This window comes from Gymnodraco acuticeps, unplaced genomic scaffold (assembly GCF_902827175.1).
Source record: "Gymnodraco acuticeps unplaced genomic scaffold, fGymAcu1.1, whole genome shotgun sequence".
In the NCBI taxonomy this organism is placed as follows: domain Eukaryota; kingdom Metazoa; phylum Chordata; class Actinopteri; order Perciformes; family Bathydraconidae; genus Gymnodraco; species Gymnodraco acuticeps.
Window position 1 is genome coordinate 1,931,661 of NW_022991003.1, and position 20,594 is coordinate 1,952,254.

General features: G+C 40.9%; 1 protein-coding gene across 1 annotated transcript; it reads right to left on the minus strand.

Annotated features, from left to right (window-relative positions):
* Positions 1–795: 795 nt before the first annotated feature.
* LOC117559387 (crossover junction endonuclease MUS81-like) lies at positions 796–20,589 on the minus strand. The gene is made up of 13 exons (XM_034236144.1): positions 20,388–20,589; positions 16,364–16,449; positions 15,957–16,076; positions 15,797–15,877; positions 10,348–10,436; positions 10,008–10,208; positions 9,325–9,492; positions 9,121–9,248; positions 6,839–6,951; positions 6,104–6,223; positions 4,526–4,621; positions 4,151–4,280; positions 796–1,058 (listed from the first exon to the last, which is right to left on the minus strand). The coding sequence occupies exons 1-13, from the start codon at positions 20,461–20,463 to the stop codon at positions 796–798; spliced, it is 1,671 nt and encodes a 556-aa protein (XP_034092035.1). The 5' UTR covers positions 20,464–20,589.
* Between the last annotated feature and the right edge of the window lie 5 nt (positions 20,590–20,594).

Sequence of the window (20,594 nt, forward strand, 5' to 3'; positions counted from 1 at the left end):
GATTTTAAAATAATTTGAGAGTAAAATAGTTTAGGTCTTCAAGGGTCTTTAAACTATTATGAAGGTTAGGGTTTTTTGTTTTTGTGATACAGTTCTTCTACTAAATTCAGATAGACTGTCCATATTCTTTCACCGTTATTTATCATATTTGTATTGAATTTTCTTTTCTTTTTCTCACACATTTTTGGGAGTTTATACAATGTTGTCTTTAATAATATTTCTATATTGACTCTTATTTAATATTGTAATTGATCTTACTATACTCATGTATGCCCAGAAGAAAAATTGCAATATGTGAAAACGTCTTGGCAATAAACTTAAAGGTCACCTATTATGCAAAATCCACTTTTTCATGTATTTTATACATAAACATGCGTCCCCTCTGTGTAAAGAGATTCTGAAAATAAGATTTGCTCAATTGTTGTCCATTTATCAGATTTTGGCCACTTTATGATGTCATAACGATGTTTTGTCTTGTGTAACCATTAGCCAATCACCAACCAAGGTAACCCCCCCCACCTGATCACCTGAATCTCCTCCTAGAGCACCATTGTGTTCTTTGTAACCAAATCTCTCTCAGAGGGGCGTGGGGAGGGGCTCCTTATTTTCATCTAAAGTAACAGACAGAGAATCAGCACTTTTGAAACAGGGCGGAAACAGAGGGGATTATGGGTAATGCTACAATGATCTGTTTGGTGTTTGGAGCCAAACACTTCAGAGACATGTGTTGTATATATCTGAGACCTATAATATATTGATGAAAAACAGTATAATAGGGACCTTTAATTCTTATTCTCACTCCAGTGGTTGCATGTAATGATGCGTGTGTTTTTGTGTGTGCAGGCCAGGGACCAGAAGACTCAGGGCAACCTGCAGATGGCCCAGGAGTGCTCGGACAAGGCCAAGTGGTACAACATCCTGGCGGCCGGCTGGAACATGCTGATCCCTCTGCTGGCCGTGGTGCTGCTCGTGCTCCTGCTGATCCACCTGAGCACCTCCCAGGGCTCCTTCGACTTCTTCGGAGAGGACGGCTTCCAACACTTCATGAAACTGTTCAGCTGGTAGATGGAGGCAACGGGAGGGAAATAAAGAATACAAAATACAAACACGGATCAGTCTTAAAGTCAACACATTCACACTCACCGGAAGAGGGTATTTGATTAGTTTCAGCAGATGATGGCTGACATAATAGCTCCACATATTTGTTGACTATCTGAGCCAAGTTATAAAGGAAGTCTTAAAGGAAACTTGAGCTGGCTAATATCAATCCCACACTTAAGTATTTTTAACCAGCGAAAAAGAAAGTATCACAAGGGCTTTCTCTTTGAGATGCACAAGTACAAATGCTGGTATTACAAAATCTGGCCATTCCACCAGTATGAGATTCACATAAAACATAACACTTTTGAACCAGTGACTTCAAATGACCAATACTGGTTTAAGTCAGCAACACATTGATTTGATACTTATTAGAATATGTATTATGAGTGCTGTATTGGTGCATCCCTAATTGTAGTAACAGTATTAAAGTTATGTTAGCTTACACGAGACAATCTCCCAGACACGGTCAGTAGAAATGAGAAAAGTTGATCAAAGACGGACAAACAGAGTTCAGAACGTCTGAGTGATTGAGCAATGAGGGTCATTTCCAGTGTTATTTATTGTATTTATGTTGAAAGGAAATTTGATGACTGCTTAAATGATATCTTGTCCGGGAAAGAAGAGAGAGAGCAGAAGACTGTGGGTGTCTTGAGGAAGAAAAGGCACTTGACAAAGGACAGTCAACATTCACCTCCCAATCATTATTATCCCTATTTTTCAGCTTTTTTTTGCATTTCATTACTGTTACAAAATCCATGTTTTTGGACATTATTCATATATTTGTATTTTGTTGTGTTAAGTATTTTAACCTTACACCATGTTATTGCTGATATCTTCAGTAAATAAAACTGTTAACTCAGTATTGTATTTAAAACTATATTCTATCTCTCTTTTTCATGAGGTTTAAAAATCAGCATTTTTCCGATCCCCTTTAAGCAAATGAAATCAGGGATGTTGAGCTGTTCTCTGTGGCTCGTGCTTCTCTGCTGCAGCCTGCACCTACACCCATTCCAAGAGATAATTTGGGGCTTCGTAGCTTTGATTCTGGGGCGGGTCTGAGGCAACACGGTTCCTTTAATCCCAGCTGTGAGCCTGCTGCTGGACCAACTACAGAACATATATCTTTTTAGGTCTAAGTGTGCCCTTGGTTGTAGGGCAGAGCCGCCCAGGCAGACCACTACAGAGCCGTGTGCAGACCTGCAGCTGGACAGGATGATTACAACTAAATCTGTGCAGTCGGAGGATTATTGCAGATGAAATGGTGGAAGATTTTGGAAAAGACTTTCATTAAATATTAGCCTTTTGCAACCTGGGTAGGGCCACAGGAAACTCCTCATAGCCTGAGCCAATGCATAGATATGTTTTAAGTTCTGATAACCATTTTAACCCTTCTTGGTCCAACTTGTAATGCCTGTCATCACAGATAGTGAAATTGCAAGTGCTTTTTTAAAAAGCCCACATTTCATGTTTCCAAATATATGGCATGCTAAATCCCAGAGTAGTATGCCTAAAATAATAAGACAAAATATTGAGTTTGATGTAAGGATGCATTAGACAGAACTACGTGTGTTAAGTTACATTAAGGAGTGACACAAGTAGATACAGCAAACATACGTATAGGTTTAAAACAGGAACCCAAAAATGTTGTCTTTTTAAGGCTTTTTAGAAATAATTTCAACTGTAAGCTAAAGTTTACTAGCACATTATGTACAAAATAACCACCAACATTATAGAGACTAAATCTAAATGTCCTATACAGAAAACCCTCAGAGGCTCCACTTGTCCTCCTGCTCCTCGTCCCTTGTCTTTGATGATTTGGGTGTCCTGCCGCTCCAGACCTCCCACCCTCTGCACTCCCATCATATTAGCAGCCTCTCCTTCGCTCACAACTTTATTTATACGCACCCAAATCACAGCCTGTAGCTTCCAACTTTCTATTTTCCTCCTGTGGTCTGAGAGAAATGCTTACAGATGTCAGAGCTGAGGGGAATTACAGGCTAGGAGCTGCACTGCAGAGGGAGGGGGCGCTAACTTCCCAATGCTGTTTTTGGGAGATGTTCATTACAGAGGAGGCCTGGGGGAGCAGGAGGAGGACACACACTCTTGTCATTGCAAAAGTTATGTTCAACAAACACTCACAAACACAAAGTCATGCTGAACTTTTAATCAAAGAGTGTTATCAAAGTAATTAGGCAGTTAGTTCACATTTAGTTAAACCAAGCTCAATGTTTATGGTACTGATATATACGTTCATGGATTCGTGCAATAATGTATTATTGAAGGAAATAAAATAAAAACGTAGTTACTCTTGAAAATCAATTTCTTTACTTTTAACACTAAACTTTTGTTTCTGAATCTTAATGAATGTAAACCTGTCTTGCTATAATGTCTTCAGTTTTGTCCCTTTTTGATACATATTGGTCCGTATGATACTGAAACCAATAAAAAGCTCATATTTAACATTTCCCAAAACAACAGTCAACACTAAGATAACTAGCTTATCCCCTTAACTTTCAAGTTGGTTATGTATAAATTAAGTATAATGTGTCCTTGTTCTTATGGTTGGACCTGTTATCCACCTTTAAAGTCTACAGCCCGAGCAAAAGCCAAGAAGTCTCTACCGACTGCAAACATGTTTGCACCCCACAGTAGTGTTGGACTCTTTATAAACAGTCTTTCCAGCAATCCTTATTAGATCAAGATGCTGTACCGACATCGCACACAAGATGGAGCAAGAGGAAAGCTGATGTCCAATGTGCAGAGAGGGGGTTTTGATAATTAGCTATTTCCATGGTCATCTACATGTTGGATTTTGTGTTTCTTAAGAAAAAACTACATTTTGACCCAAAGGTGATAAAAACATTACAAACACATTTCATGGGATTCTGGTAAAAAAAAAAAAGCATGTCAAAATTGGAAAACTACACACAGGCAAAGAGATATTCACACACACACACACACACACACACACACACACACACACACACACACACACACACACACACACACACACACACACACACACACACACACACACACACACACACACCTTGTTTTTGATTGCACCGTGGTTGAACTCTGCAAAAGAGATAAGAGAGCAGGGGGGGGGTCCCTCTCTCCTCTTCCTCCTCCTCTCTATCCCCCTCCAGCTCTCTGGAGCGACACGTCAGCGTACAGTTCTGGAAAACAGATTTAAAAGTTTATTATCAGAACTATTCCACTTTTTTTGGGGCCGTCTTAGACCCCTATACAGTAATACACAATATACTCATTTCTTTATAGAACAAGGGTTCAAAAGGCTATAAGAACATGTCTAAATGATTGAAGTTGAGGCAAAACCCTACCGTAATTGTTTTATCTTTTGGGACGATTTTAAAAACATATACATGTATTGCTTTTATAAAATATGTATTTAAACGTTTACCTGGTAGAGTTTATTAAGGTATCGAGTCATGACGGTGAGGTAGGCCATCGACTCCCTCACATCCTGGACTCTCTTCACAAAGAAGCGATCAATAACCTGACACACACACACACACACACACACACACACACACACACACACACACACACACACACACACACACACACACACACACACACACACACACACACACACACACACACACAAAAGACAACATGTATACATCAGAGACTCAAACAAATCTTGTTTTGTGATTAATGCAGTGCACATTAAGACCCCAATGCAAACGAACCGAATACGATGTCAAAAAAGTCTTCCGTTCACACGAGACCGCTCGGGAGCGCTGGAGACGCTGTAGTACACATGCCGGCCTGTAAGTGGCGCTGTACTTCTGCCACAAAATACACCAAAAGCAGCGAAGAAGACCCCTGAGCATGGTTGCCATGGTTGCCCTTCTGTTTATGCCCCGCGGTGGATTTATCCGCTTGTTGCTGATGGTTGTGGTAGAGGAGCTAGTGTTGCACGGTGTACCGATACTTGAAAGGTACCGCGATACCCTGCCGTTAAAAACGTTACGATTCCTCCGTTTCATTAGTATCGGTACTTTAAGAATGACGGGGAAAAGCACTCCGGTGAGAAAGCGCTGTTTTAATAAGAGCCGTGTGTGTTCAGCGCTCTGCTTCATGCCTGCAGTCCCGCCCCTCTCGTGCACGCTCTAAGTCCCCCCCTCTCTCGTGCACGCTCTAAGTCCCCCCCTCTCTCGTGCACGCTCTAAGTCCCCCCCTCTCAAGCACGCTCTAAGTCCCGCCCCTCTCGTGCACGCTCTAAGTGCCTCCCCTCTCTCAAGCACGCTCTAAGTGCCTCCCCTCTCTCAAGCACGCTCTAAGTCCCTCCCCTCTCTCGTGCACGCGCTAGCTGCCAGAGCATGTGAGAAGACGAGAAGCATGGCAGCAAGTGGGAGTGCAACTGCCGCTGCGCCTCGGCTTGTTGACAAAAAAGACGCCAGAAGCGAAAAACAAAAAAGTTGTTTATAGATGATGCTTAATTTTATTTAATACGAACTCTAGTCATTTATTTAATTTATTGTTCTCATTGTTTAAAAGTTTGTGTTCTGGTTCTGGTGTGAAATAAAGCACAATAATTACATTTACGACTGTTTCCCTTTTTTTAAGAAAAGTATCGAAAAAGAATCGAAATCGCAATTCTTGACTTGGTATCGAAACCAAAATGTTGGTATCGTGACAACACTAAGAGGAGCTGTAGATTTAGCACTAACATCTGTAGCATGGTCAGTAGCACTAGCTACTGACCATGCTACAGCAGTGAGCAGCAGAGGCGGGGCTATGGCTTCATCGTTATCAGGAAATGATCGTATAGGGCGTACACACGGAGCCGTTTGGCCCCCCAGAGCGTTGCGGTTGCAGATCTATCCACCTTGGGACCCGTTATCGTTTCCGCGTCTCCGTACCGGCCTCGTGTGAACGAACGAAAGAGAAAAGTAGCGGATACAACCGTTTGCGTTCGCGTGTAAACAGCACCTAAACCACCATGCAGGTGTGTGAGTGTGTGTTCTCTCACCTGTGTGTTGATGATGGCCTGCTGCAGCGTGGACTCAGGTAAACTCAGGTGAGAGGCAGCCTTCCCACACTCCTCCACCAGGTAGCAGGGGTTACGCAGACCACAGCGCTTCAGACGGAACTGATGAGGAGAAGAAAGGGACATTTCTCGTTGTGCACAGTAACACATGTAAAAAAAACACTCTTTATATAATTTGATTAACAGCATTGTAGAATATCAATTAGTGTTTTCAAATGTATCAAAAGATACGGCGAGTAAAAGCAAAGAAACTCATTACAGAAGATTTAACCATTTTGATTTGCGATTAAATGTTTAAATGAATCATCAAGTTCAAATAAAACTTAAGATGCATCCTATGTACCTACTTTTGGACATGCACTTGAAGACAGACATTTATATACATTTTAAGTATCCATATATGTATGTTTACAGTTCCACCGAATTATTATATTGTTATTTTGATATATTCCGTGTTTCACTCGTATACCTGTTGCTGCTTTACCGATAGAATAACCCTATGGGGATTAATAAAGGTTTGTCTAATCTTAAATATGATAATCTTCTTGCATTTCTACATTTCATATCATAATAAACTGAAAATATCTTTGGGATTATTGACCATTTGTCGGGCAAAACAAGCCATTTCAAGTCAGTATGCAGGGCTCTGGTTAACGGAGTACACGACTAATAATTTGATGGAGAAGACTCAAGTTGACGAAGATGTATTTTCTTCACCTTCTGTTCCCTGAAGCGCCCGTCGATGATGCTGCCGCACAGGTCGTCCATCCTCTTCCTCTCGATGATGTAATCCAGGACGAGCTCACGGCCAACGGGGGTCCGCAACTGACCTGGAGTCAGAGAAAGACTAAATGATTACGAGTTGGAATTTATTACAAACATTGGGACATTGCAGAAGCAGTGGACGGTTAAAGTGAAGAGAGTAAACCACGGTGAGGAAATGTTGAATACGGTTCGTCTATTTGGAGAATTGTAAGCTCTGGTTGTGCTTTTATTGTATTTCTGTTGAATTTGTTAATTTATTTATATTCTTGGTCTGTACTTTAAACTGATTTCTACTAACTGCACACTTTTCATTTTAGCATTATTTTGTAATCTGCCATATGTCTAATGTTCGGTTGTGTTTGTGTAATGTGATAAATGTAAAAAATCAATAAATACATGTTTAAAAATAAAAATAATAATTACGAGTTTATGTAGATAGTTTTGAGACATGCTAAGGGACACAAGGTGATGGGATTCTCTTCCTCACTTCCTGTGTCTTTTACTTTATGTTCAAGGTCCCCTATTATACTGTGTTTCATCAATATATTACAGGTCTTAGATATATACAGAGCCTGGCTCTGATTGGCTGAAACACCAAACAGATCATTGCAGCATTACCCATAATCCCCTCTGTTTCAGCCCTGTTTCCAAAGTGCTGATTCTCTGTCTGTTAATTTAGATGAAAATAAGGAGCCCCTCCCCACGCCCCTCTGAGAGAGATTTGGTTACAAAGAACACATAAGGTACTTTCACACCGGAGTACTTTTCCCTTTTAGTTCCGATACTTCCTGGGATTTTGCGTTCACACCAAAAAGAGAACTTAGTTCATGAGAACTTTTCCCAGCTTTTCAGTCCCTGATAGAGAGGTGCTACTCTCCTGGGGAGAAAAAAGTTCCAATTTCTGATTGGCTGGGCGGATTGCAAACCACGCCCCGTAAAACTCTGAAAAGTTTTGTGAAGCCGCCATTGTATTTGTGGCATTAGCATTATTAGCATTCGCCCCGCGCACCAACAGAGAGACACTAACTTATGGCAACACAAAATAAAACATGGGAGCGGTGGAGATGAGGAGGTGTCGGCGTTCTGGCGATTTACTCGGAAGGCTTCAGTAGAAGCTGCTGGGAGTCCCAGCAGCTTCTACTGAAGCCAGTCCCCAACTCCGGGGACTTCCGGCCGGGGACTTCGGGTGGCAGTATACGCCGTGAAGCTGTTTGCGGCCTGCCAGTAAACCCAAAGCAGAAGAAGAAGAAGTGACGTCAGCGGCTCATTTGCGTAATCTTCCCTCAGGGAACTTATTCCGGTGTGAACGCGATCGGCTCTTTAGTTCCATGGTGGAACTAAGTGCTGGGAACTAAGTACGGCAAAGTACTTGGTGTGAACGCGGCTATTGGTGCTCTAGGAGGAGATTCAGGCGATAAAGGGGGAGGGGGGGGTTACCTTGGTTACTGATTGGCTAATGGTTACACAAGCCAAAACATCGTTATGACATCATAAAGTGGCCAAAATCTGATCAGCTCATTTTCAGACAGGTTTTTATAGAAATGGATCAAAAAGAGAGAGAATCTTTGTTCCTGAAACTTTCAGAGTCTCTTTCCACAGAGGGGACATATGTTGATGTAGAAGAGACATGAAGAAGAGGGGACACATGTTGATGTAGAAGAGACATGAAGAAGAGGGGACACATGTTGATGTAGAAGAGACATGAAGAAGAGGGGACACATGTTGATGTAGAAAAGACATGAAGAAGAGGGGACACATGTTGATGTAGAAGAGACATGAAGAAGAAGGGACACATGTTGATGTAGAAGAGACATGAAGAAGAGGGGACACATGTTGATGTAGAAGAGACATGAAGAAGAGGGGACACATGTTGATGTAGAAGAGACATGAAGAAGAGGGGACACATGTTGATGTAGAAGAGACATGAAGAAGAGGGGACACATGTTGATGTAGAAGAGACATTGAGAAGAGGGGACACATGTTGATGTAGAAGAGACATGGAGAAGAGGGGACACATGTTGATGTAGAAGAGATATGAAGAAGAGGGGACACATGTTGATGTAGAAGAGACATGAAGAAGAGGGGACACATGTTGATGTAGAAGAGAAATGAAGAAGAGGGGACACATGTTGATGTAGAAGAGACATGGAGAAGAGGGGACACATGTTGATGTAGAAGAGACATGGAGCAGTGGATTTTGCACAATAGGCGAGTTGTTTTCTACGTTGTGTTACCTGGAATAGGCGCAACCTTTTCCCGAGCGACCCACAGGAAATCTCCCACGTTGAGCTTCCTCACATCGAACGTCACTCCGTTCCTCTGCAGCTCTTTGACCAGATCCTTCTTGCAGTTTTTGCTTCCGCTTCACAAACACACCGACCGTTCAGGAAACACACACACATTTGATTCACACAGTTTAAAACACACAGCGGTCTTACCCCGTTGTCTCAATGAAGTCCACACAGAGGATGATCTCGTAGGAGCCGGGAAGGAGACTCCAGGACTTTGGCTTTCTGCTCGGTACATTTCGGGGTTTCCCTGAAAAGAACATCCCAGGAACGAGAACCCTCGGCTGGGAAGCAGAGGAGGTCGGCCTCTCTGTAGGTCTGGAAAAAGACGGTTCAATTCCTTTTATTGTATTGACAAACAGTTCAACAACACAAGTGCAATCATAAAACATAATGGAGATATTTCGGTCTTAAATATATATTACTTACACATGTACAATTGGAGAGTTCATCAGAAACATTACAAGCTAAAACACACAAAGGAAAGTCTACGTATTTTCGTATATTAAAGTAGAAAGCACCGTATTTTTCTGTATTTACTTTTTACATGTATATAGTTGACCTATTTTTGCATTTTACTTGCACCGTTCTATATATTTTTGGACTATATTTATTCCTTTTTATGTCGTAAGTTGTTGGAGGAGGCTGGGACTTAAGATTGTCAAAACCAAGACCACGTTATCTTAAATCTTGAATGTTTAACTGGTCTTAGTCTATCAGTCCAAACATATGACAAAAGGAAAATAAAGGTGCGACTTAAATGCATTTCAGAGTAGAGTTACTTGTTGAGATAATGATACGTTTTTGTCCCAGAAGTTTTGAAGCACACTCACTGTATTCTCTCCTCTTCCTTCTCCTCTTCGTCATCATCACTAACAGTGAGGTCCACAATCCCCGGGCCACCTTCTTCTTCTCCCTCCTCCTGCTCGTTTCCTTCACTCCTGGCCTCCTCTCTGTCTCCTTCAAGACCTTTAGTTCCCTCTAAAGACTCAAGGCACTCCCCTAAAGCCAGACCCTCTTCTGTCAGAGAATACCTGAAGAGGGAGGAAGAGTGAACTCCATTTAAACGAAAGAGAAGCCCCCGTGTCCACTTCAAAACACTCTGAATCTGAAATCGTACAGAAATAATGCGTGTGTCAATCCATCGTGTGTGTGTGTGCGTTTCCTCTGTACCTTGCAGGGTTGTGAGTCTTCATCACCAGGTTCTTCTGGATCAGAGTGCTCACTGAAGACCAGGCCGTGTACTTACTGCCCAGATCTGGCTACAGACACATAAAAGTTAACTGAATTAAAATACAAATATTCAGGACGCTCTGATCAGGGTACCCTGTGCCGTCATATCAGTCAATAAATGGCCAATACAAAATTGTTCTCAAGCTAATTTTGTACCAAAAACATTCATATTTCATGCCTACAGACTCAACATTTTTTTGGAATAAAGAGTATTATTAGGAAGTATTTTCAATTGGAGTATTTTCTCTGCTCTTGACGACAATTTTTGAGTAATAATAATGGTTTATTGTTAACAGGACATCCCAACACAAGTCCCTTTTTATATATTAGTTTCAGAACATCAGTGTTTTCATTTTCACTACATAATCCTCCACAAAGAACTCCCTTAATATTGAGTAGAATAGAGAGTAGGAGTCAGCCATCTTGTTGTTGTTTTTTCAAAAATGGAATGCCTGGGCAAAGTTACCCAGAATGCATCTTCACTGTTGCCATGGCCACATCTCTACATGTGAGCATTGTGCAGAAATTCCAAGTGATGTCATGATGATGCTGTGATGTGCTTTGTGACATCATCGATAGTTCCAAATGGGAACCTGCAAGGAGACCAGTTTGAGTTTTAAGGCACAGCATATCTTGGCTTAGCAGAAACCAGTCTGACGCTGACAACACAAACAGTTAGGTATTACCAGTTGCTACTGTGTGTATCATTGTCATCTTAAAAAAACATGTCCTGCAATAAGGAACAAGCGGAATTGGGAGGTGACTACGCTGGAGTTAGGAGGAGTCTTGGGGCAGTTCAAGAACATCTCAAGACCCTACATGTGGAAATACAATCCATACAAAAACAGTTCGGCAGCTTTCCAGCGCTGGGGGAGCAGTTTGACGCTCTGAAGGCAGAGGGACATGTCGCGAGGCGCAAGTGTGCCTACCTCGAAAAAGCAGTGAGGGTTCTTAGTGAGAAGATCGAAAATAACGTTACCGTAGAGGCGATGTTCCAGGGACTAATCCAGACAAACAAGGAATTGGAGCTTGAACGACAGATCCTCGAGGAACAGATGTTTGACAAGCTAGATGAGCTGGATAGCATCGATGCTATCAAAGCTGAGCATGAAGCTGCACTACGTGGACAGAGAGAGCTCGAAGCACAGATTAAAGAGGTGCGTTCATCGATCCAAAGCTATTCTGCTGCAGAGGAAACGCTTGATGCATTGAGAAGTGACGCAGAGGAAACCATCAGAGTAAATGGTGGCCTTGAGGAAGAACTTCAGTATCTCAAACAAAGGAAAGAGCAACTTCAGGATCGTTTCCAAGTGTCTAAGGCAGAGATAGAGACGGTTTTCCAGAAGAACCAGGCTCTGCAGCAGGAAGTGGTCGATCTCTGCAGGGAGCTTGAAAATGAAAGCATTGTGCAGTTTGAGATAGACGAAATGAACCGGTCGAAATATGAGGAAATGAGCCAAACCGAAGACTTGCAAGAAGAGATCTTTGAGCTTTCAAGGAGGCTTCTGGGTTTAGAGGATCTTCTGGGGTCATACAACATTGCGAAGGAAGAAAAAGAGTTGATTTTCCAGCAAATGCAATTGTTGCAACAAAAGAAAGTCGAGTTGTGCCAAGAACTTGAGAACGAGGACACCATTATGGAAAGTTGCAACGCAATGGTGACAGAAAAAGCCGCCATGAGACTCGAACATGTCTCCTTGCGAGAAGAAGTGTTGCAGCTCAAGGAAAGGCATCTGCGTTTCATGGAGCTCGAGGACTCTTACAAGGAGGCGAAAGCTGAGAGAGAGGACGTTAAGAGGAAGAACGAGGCTTTGATTAAAAAGATCCAGGGTTTGAGCAATGAGGTTCACAAGGAAAAGCATCTCATGATCAAGTACGAGGCTTTGAAGGCATCCAACGAGACCTTGGGGTGTGATAGGGCCGCCATGGCGAAGGATCTCGTGGATCTTAACCTACAGATTGGTGTTTTGAGGAAGGGTCGTTCTCAGAACAAAACCGTGCAGGAAAAGATGAACGACCTGCAGTCTATGTGTGATGAGCCGCTGAGGGAAAGAAACACCGCGGATCAGAATCCAAACGGCGAACTCGGACAAAGGGTCCAAGAAGATCAAGACCGAATGTACGGCTTGAATGTGAAGATCGTCACCGTTGACAATGACTTCCTTGAACACATGAAAACGGTTCAGGAGCCAGGAGATAAAAGCCACTAAATTATCCGTGGCATAACGGGTTTTCTCCGGGGGCACCGGGTTTTTCCCAAAATGTACGATTTAAAAAAAACAAACATTAGTAAGATGTCTTAGCATGACATCAGGGGGCTTAGATATTCTTCCAGCAAGCTACAATTACAACGAGATAAATACCACGGGTTAAAGTTCATTAACTTGTCCGTGGCATAGCGGGATTTCTCCGGGAGCGCCGGGTTTTCCCAAATGTACGATTTAAAAAAAACAAAAATATTATTAACATGGATCTTTTTTTTATTATTACATGTTACTTGTTAGACGCTTTTATCCAAAGCGACTTACATACTCAATACTGTGGCTCCCACAGGAGCAATTTGGGGTGAAGAGTCTCAGGGGACACAACAACATGCTGACTGCAGTGGGGTTTGAACCTGTGACCCCCTGACCCCAACACCTAGGCACTAACCCACTACGCCACACACCTCCATCTTAATCTAGAGCTTGGAGTTTTGAAGAAGGGTCGGTCTCATGTGGTGACATTCGATCACTTGGATGGTTTGAAAGCGGAAAATGACCTCCTACTAAATAATCTGGATGATGTCAACGAAGAGATTTAGGTTCAACGGTGACTTTTAAACATTATTAAGATTGTCTTAGCATGGCATCAAGGGGCTACACATGTTTTTACCAGCAAGCTACAACCTTACATTCATAATGTCAGAGGAGGGAGGGGGGGGGGGGGGGGGGGGGGGGGGGGGGGCGGCGCTGCGGAACAGCAGAGTGGCGAGGGAGAGCTGTCGTCTTCCCTTTACAAGCTTCAAACATGTATTTATCGTGTGATTTTGGAAATAAAAGTTTCATATTCTGAAAGCCAACACTTTGTTTATTTAAAATCAAACAAAACACCCGAACCCCGAAAAACTTTTTTTTTTACGCAAATCCACGTTTATTTTGAAATGAGACTTTGCGACTTCCGACTGATTTCGATAGAGCAGAGGCCTGTACTACGAAGCCGGTTCAACCTAACCTGGATATGTTTGAGTTAGCCGGTTGGCCTAATCCAAAACATACGCGCTCTCGCTAAACTGTACTACGACGCGGGTTATCAAGTGGATCGCTCAAGCCAGCCGTGTCCTATCTAGTTAGGTGCGCGTTCACATGAAAGGGGTGGTATTTGGAGCATTGGACCAATCACAAACATGGAGAAGCGTACTGACAGCGCAGCGTCATACTTCCTGAATGAAAAGTCAACTATAATATTAGACATATGAAGAAGTTAAACTTTAAACATCCATGACTTAAACACTTTATCCAGGATCAAAGCCACATAGCTGCACCTGCAAGGTGAATACAGCTGGTAACAGAACAAGTGTTTGAATGCGTACATTAACAGGTTTATGATATCACTGCCCCGTCTAAGACACGATCTGACTTTAATTACATTTGACTCGAGTGTTTCGTCAACTTAATGTGTTGCTTAAAATAATACTTCTGCATACAGTATGTGACACTGTGAGTGTTGCACGGCCAGATACGGCTCAGCTGACTCAGATAAGGAAATATATGATACATTAAGATGTGATATGCTGCGGACTGTACTTAATGTTACTCTGATCCGGTTACTTATGTTGTGGCAGATATTTAAGTAAGCTTTCTTAACGCTAATGTTATAATAGTCAGATTGCTCTGAAGATGGAGGTGATATTCTATTAATGTTCACGTTCACACAGTCGGTGATTTTTGCCGGCCGTCTTTCCTGCAACGGCAGTTTTTCCTTTCTCCTGTAATATGACTTGATCGCTTTAAACTCTGCACACTGAGCTCTGATTGGTCAGCAGGCAGTGCTTTCACTGAGTTGATCTCTTAGCCTGCAACCTAACCTGCTCCCGAGGTTAGCCGCACAGCATAAGTTACCATGGAGATCTAGCCTGCTAAAAAGAGAACCAGCGTCGTAGGACCGGAAAGCCGGAGTTTTCCCTGAAGTTAGCCGGCTAAGCGAAAATCCTGCTTCGTAGTATACCCCCCGGGTCACAAATGATTTTCTGTGAGAAAAACAATATAAAAAGAAATAAGTAATAACATAATAAGTCTATTGTGATATTTGGTATTGGCATAGAATACCTTACTGCACATATATGACTAATATTAGCCATGTGAGGTCGGCCCAGACCCTAGGGGTTTTTAAATCTACACTAAAGACTCACTTCTTCTCTCTGGCCTTCTAGTCTGAGCGGAGCACGACTCCTGACATTTCCCTGTGTGTTGTAAGGGAAACTTCTGCAGCAATGGAAAGTCAGGACTCAGAGACACGAGGAGAGTTGGAGCTTTGATGTCAAACACGGATCTTTAATACAAGCATCGGCCGGAGAAATTCACATTACAAGTCACACAGTCAATGGTTCTGACTGCACGGGTGGGTTGCCATGTCAAATCTGATCCGCCTTGCATCTTGGTAGACCTTTTAACTAGTATACAGAGAGTCAACCCACATATTGGGGGACGGTACGTGAACACCTGGGAACAATGGAGATGTCTCTGACATCCGTGGTGCTTAGAAGCCCGCGTTCTCACAGTCGTAAAACCCCCCCTGTGCCCGCCAGGTCAGGCCATAAAACCTGGTAGTATCAACATACGACTCCATTATCACATTTCTTACGGGAGATTAGAAGCAGGGATGGTCGTAAATGTCAACACACAGAATAGGTGTGATTTTTTTATTTGTGCTGTTGTTAAGTGTTTTTATTGTAAAGTGTTTTTATTGTAAAGTATTTTGATTGTATGTACAGCACTTTGACCAAAAATCGTTTTGAAAATGTGCTATATAAATAAAACTTGATTTGATTTAAATAGTTCATTATTCTGTGTCATAATAATGCTTCGTGGTCATTTCAGAGTGTCTACCCGTGTTAAACTGTTACAGCCCACACGCAATGATCCAATACTTCTACATATTGGTGTTTAATAATGTCAAAATAAATAAAAGGAGGTAAAAGACTGACAGTTATGCACCAGAACATCTCGATTAGTGCCGTCGTCATTTTAAGTTAAGTTGCTACGCCACAATTTTATCTTAGCGAAAGCAAAACGATAATTTTCAAATATATGAAATCATGTTTAAAATCATTAGTCGTGTCAAATCCTCAATTTATTTGGGTGTAATAAGCGGGTTTAAATGCACTTGTTGTAACGAATACTCCACTCACCACAGAGAAGGACTTATCGCAGAGCTGCTGAGCTTCTGCTTGGAGCTCCATCTTAAACATGTAGCCTTTGCTGCCTGGGATCTGGAGGGAGAGACATCAAATGAAGCCACGATGCAAAACATGGAGGTATTTTGTGTAGATGTGAAGGAGGAAGGCGTACCTGAGACACTCTGTAAAGTGTGAGCAGAACAGCGTAGCCTCCAGACCGTCTCTGGGGTACGTACTCCCTCTTCTTCTTCCTCCCCCCTTTGTTTTTGCCTTGATCCCCGGCTGCATTCTTCTACAAGGAAAGTTCAACAAAAGAAGTCACAAATAAGAGGTTTTCAATGACATATAGGGTGAATGACACACACACACACGGAGACACTTGAACACACACACAGAGACACTTGAACACACACACAGAGACCCTTGAACACACACACACACACACACACACACACATGGAGACACTTGAACACACACACATGTTGAGATGTTATTATTGGGATTTCTTCCCCATGAAACGGTGTCTTTACACAGTGAGATGAACACACCCACACACACTTCTACACACACTCCATCTACCTTTCTGGGTGGATCCAGGCTGTTGTTGTCCTGTCGGCCAGCAGGGGGCGCTCCTTCAGGGAGAGAGTGGATCGGAGCGTCTGGACCTACAGGAAAAGAGAGCAAACAAAGACAGATTAGAACGTAAACTTCCAGACATTTTGAGACTGATTTGTCTTTAAGATCCAAGAAGAAATCTCATGCTATCATTGAAAGACTTTTAGAGAAAATATTTGTTTTTGTACAAACACAAAAACGCTTTTGTGTTACATTTTATTCCATCTTAGTAAGTATTTGTAGGTATTTGTTTCCTAGCTTTGCCTTTGGGTATTACTCATAGTAGTGCAGAGAAATTATTATGACATTTTTATGTATACAAATGTTATTTATTTTTGTAAAGCTACCCATCTATTCTCTTTTAGCTATCTTATGTTCTCAGTGTTTCCACTACCATTGTCTTTTCCGGTATCATTCGATTGGACTACACAAATTAGTCATTCGAGACAAAAATGTCCACTGCAAAAGACTTTGATAAAAACATTATATTAAAAGGTTTTTTTCACAACTTTTTTGGGTTAAATCTTTAAAGCAACTTCCGCCCTAATATAAAATACCAAAAATGTAATCATTTTCAGGATTTTAACCCTTTAAATGCCATTTTGAATACATGAAACCACTGGTTTTTTTCATGATGAAAACAGAGGAAATTAGTTATTTTCCAAAAAATACATATCTGGGGACTGGCTCTTTTTTTTATCACAGTCTTGGATATGTCAAAGATTAGCAACAAAATTGATTTTTTTGCATTATTAGTTTTTGCACAAAATCAGATTGAACAAAAAAGTCACACATTAGTCATTCGGGAAAAAAATGTCCACAGTGATACCGGAGGGTTAATATATATTATATATAGCGCCAAATCGCAACTGAAGTCATCTATCTACGGTCACTTTTCCGTGTGCTCTTTTATTACATAAACTAAGCGCTTATGTTATTTATCCAATGTATGTGCATGTTTCAGTGTCCACTAGGGCTGCTCAATTAATCGTATTTTCATCGCAATTACGATTATGGCTTGCAATGATTACGAAAACAACGTAATCGAAATATAAAGATTATTTTTTTATTATTATTAATTTCAGTTGAGTTATACTTAAAGTTCAGGGTAATCAACTGTTAAAAACATACTGTTCAAATAGTTTTTCTCCAATAAATTGATGTTTTCAAAGTAAATGGATAATCGTTTTTAATAATCGTGATATCAATTATTGACTCAAATAATCGAGATTATGATTTTTGCCATAATCGAGCAGCCCTAGTGTCCACTGCATTGCTTTGCGCATTCACATTCTGTCCTCCGCTCTGTTTCTGAAGGGCGGGGCTCTGCTCCACACACACACACATACACACACACACACACACACACACACACACACACACACACACACACACACACACACACACACACACACACACACACACACACACACACACACATTAATCCTTCCTCACAATTGTAGCTATCTTTCCTTCTAATCCTTTGTTTGAAAAGTTGTTTTTTTAACTTGCTGATATTTACGGTGGATTATCATGAAACTCAGTAGATTTATATTTTTGCATTAGCTAACCTCTTCTCAGTTAAATGCCTAATAAAAATAGGAAGCTAATCGCATTATAACTTAACAACTTTGATACTGACAACTCCTTGGAGCAGAAAACATCAACCTTTTTATTCCCACAATCAATTTGAACATAAATTGCCTCTACTCCTCTGTCACTAATGGTATTTTCCCAGCTCTACATGTTAAATTGGATCCAGGTTGAATTACTTGGATTATACAAAAGAACATATTATCCAGAAGATGTGTCTTTACATTAGATGCATGTTGCACTGCAGCTCCAAAATGTAAAAAGTTGCTGAAACATTTTAAACGGCTACTACATTTTGATTGGTACTGACATCAGAATCAGAAGTTCAGGTGACATTTCCTTCATTTCACAATGAGTAAGTGGGATATAGTTAAACTGGTTTCCACGCCCTTTGTCCCTGTCCCAAGGCAAAAATAAGCCCAAAATGAAACAACGAAAAACGGGGCCTACAATTTAAGACTCTGGAAAAACAACCCAGAGGCATATTATCTTTTCTTTTCAGATAGAACTTTACTTTTTAAAGCAGGTTGGCGTTTAAAATCTCCTACAGTTGAAATATGTTCTAAACTGCAGAGACAAGACGCTATCTCCTCTCTGTCAGAAATTGCAATACGACAAACAGATGAAAGTTAAACATTGAGTCGGTTTACTGCCAAGGCCGACACCTTGTGGCCTGTTGAATTTAAAAGAAAGATGTCAATATGTGTCAAATGCCTTAAAATACATTAGGATGCAGTTGTCGTTTTGTACCAGCATAACATTTTAAAGACTTTTATTCTAATAAGGATAATGTACAATACAAATATATACAGTAAAAAGTTATAAGAATCATTATTATTAAGGCAGTTATGCATGATGTCGGCTGTTCAGAATCAGGGAATATCGTTTTTTTATTCTTCAGATTTTGAAAGCAAAAGTAAGTCCTCTGTTGACTATACAGTGCTTTAGATGATATAAACATCCTGTACTGTTGATGTAACACTGCATGTGGGAAAGACATTGTTCAGGTCGGTCATAAATGAAAGAGAATGAGAGACGTAGTCCTCAACAGTGTTGGAAAGTAACAAAGTCAATAAATTAAATATTTCACAATACATCAGTTCTTTTTAGCCATTTCATTTATTTAAAAATGTGAATAGCTAGTTAATCTGCAGCTTTAAATTAATAATACAAAATATAATCAACAAATAGGTTGTATGTTAAAAAAGGCTCTATTGATCCAAGAGAGGAAATTCACATACTCTCCAAAACATAAAGCAACTAAAATCTGCCTCACCTTTACCAGCTGCATCGATATTATGATAAATACATGAATGCATTGACATTTTAAATCTATCAATTTAGTACTTTAACAGGTTTATACCGTTTATACTCATAGTTTGGAGCTTTACATTTGAAAGCAGTACTATAACGTGTAAGTTACTATATATTTAAATAGTGTACTATTCATACTTTTCAAAAAAGCAATAGCATTATCAACTGAAATGCAATTGTCTGTGGCACTGTGCATATGTTTTGAAATGTTGGTGTTCAGTTTCAAGATGGATTCCACCATCCATATTCTTTCTCAGTCTCTTATACAACAACAACGCCTTAGCCTTAAGACATATCTCTTATTGGTTAGAAGAACCAGACTTGTATTGCTTTTCAAACACACATGTAGGCCTGTCATTGACTAAAGGACGTGCCACTGCAAAAAGAGGTCCATCCACTGATGCTTATTGCTTACATATTATGATTTTTTTCCTTGCATATTCTGCAGCCAGTATCTCTTTCGATGGGTGTGTTATGCATTAATCTACAATGAATACTAAGAAACACTCAGGAGAATATTCCACATGTGCAGTCTTGTAGTTACAGTATGATGCAAGTTTTGTATCTAATATATTTTTCCTACAACATTTGTACTTGTTGTGAGTTATCTGTAGCCACTTTTTAATAGCGGGTAGCTGGCTCCTCCACATGAACTTTTTCATTTCTCAAAATAACAAGCATTAATCCTAGGGTTAGGGTTGTTCAGAGACTCTGAAAAAAAGAAGAACAAAAAGTGTGTAGGCCTATTTAGATTTTCGAGAGTCTGAAAACAACTAAAAAAGTGGCGACAAACCCACAAGTAAATTTTATTGTAGCTTTTATTTATTTTATTGATCGATTAATCATTACTATTTTATTGATTTGCATAAGCTTAGAAAGGTCATATAATTGCAGGTCTACTACATCACAAAGACAAGGAAATGGGAGTAGCCTCTCAGTACACTTCCTTGTGTTGGCTAAATATTGCGTGGTATTTTTGTCAGGCAGTGTTCAAATTCAGTACAAAATGTACTCTCTGTACTTTCGACTGTACAACATGTGAAAGCAGATAAATGTACCGCCCTGGAGCTCCATGACTTACCTCTCCAGAACAAGGCTGCGACTGCGTTGGCGCGCCGAGAAACTCCCCCAGAAAGCCTCTCCTCCAACACGCCCATAGAGCAATAAAGGATACCTGGAGGATTTGACGTTTCGCTTTTGCTGACACTGCGGGACTTTAAGAGCAAGTTGAGGCTCCTGGACCAGCGACACCAGCAGCTCAGCACCACCAGAGCCAAAAGCAACACAC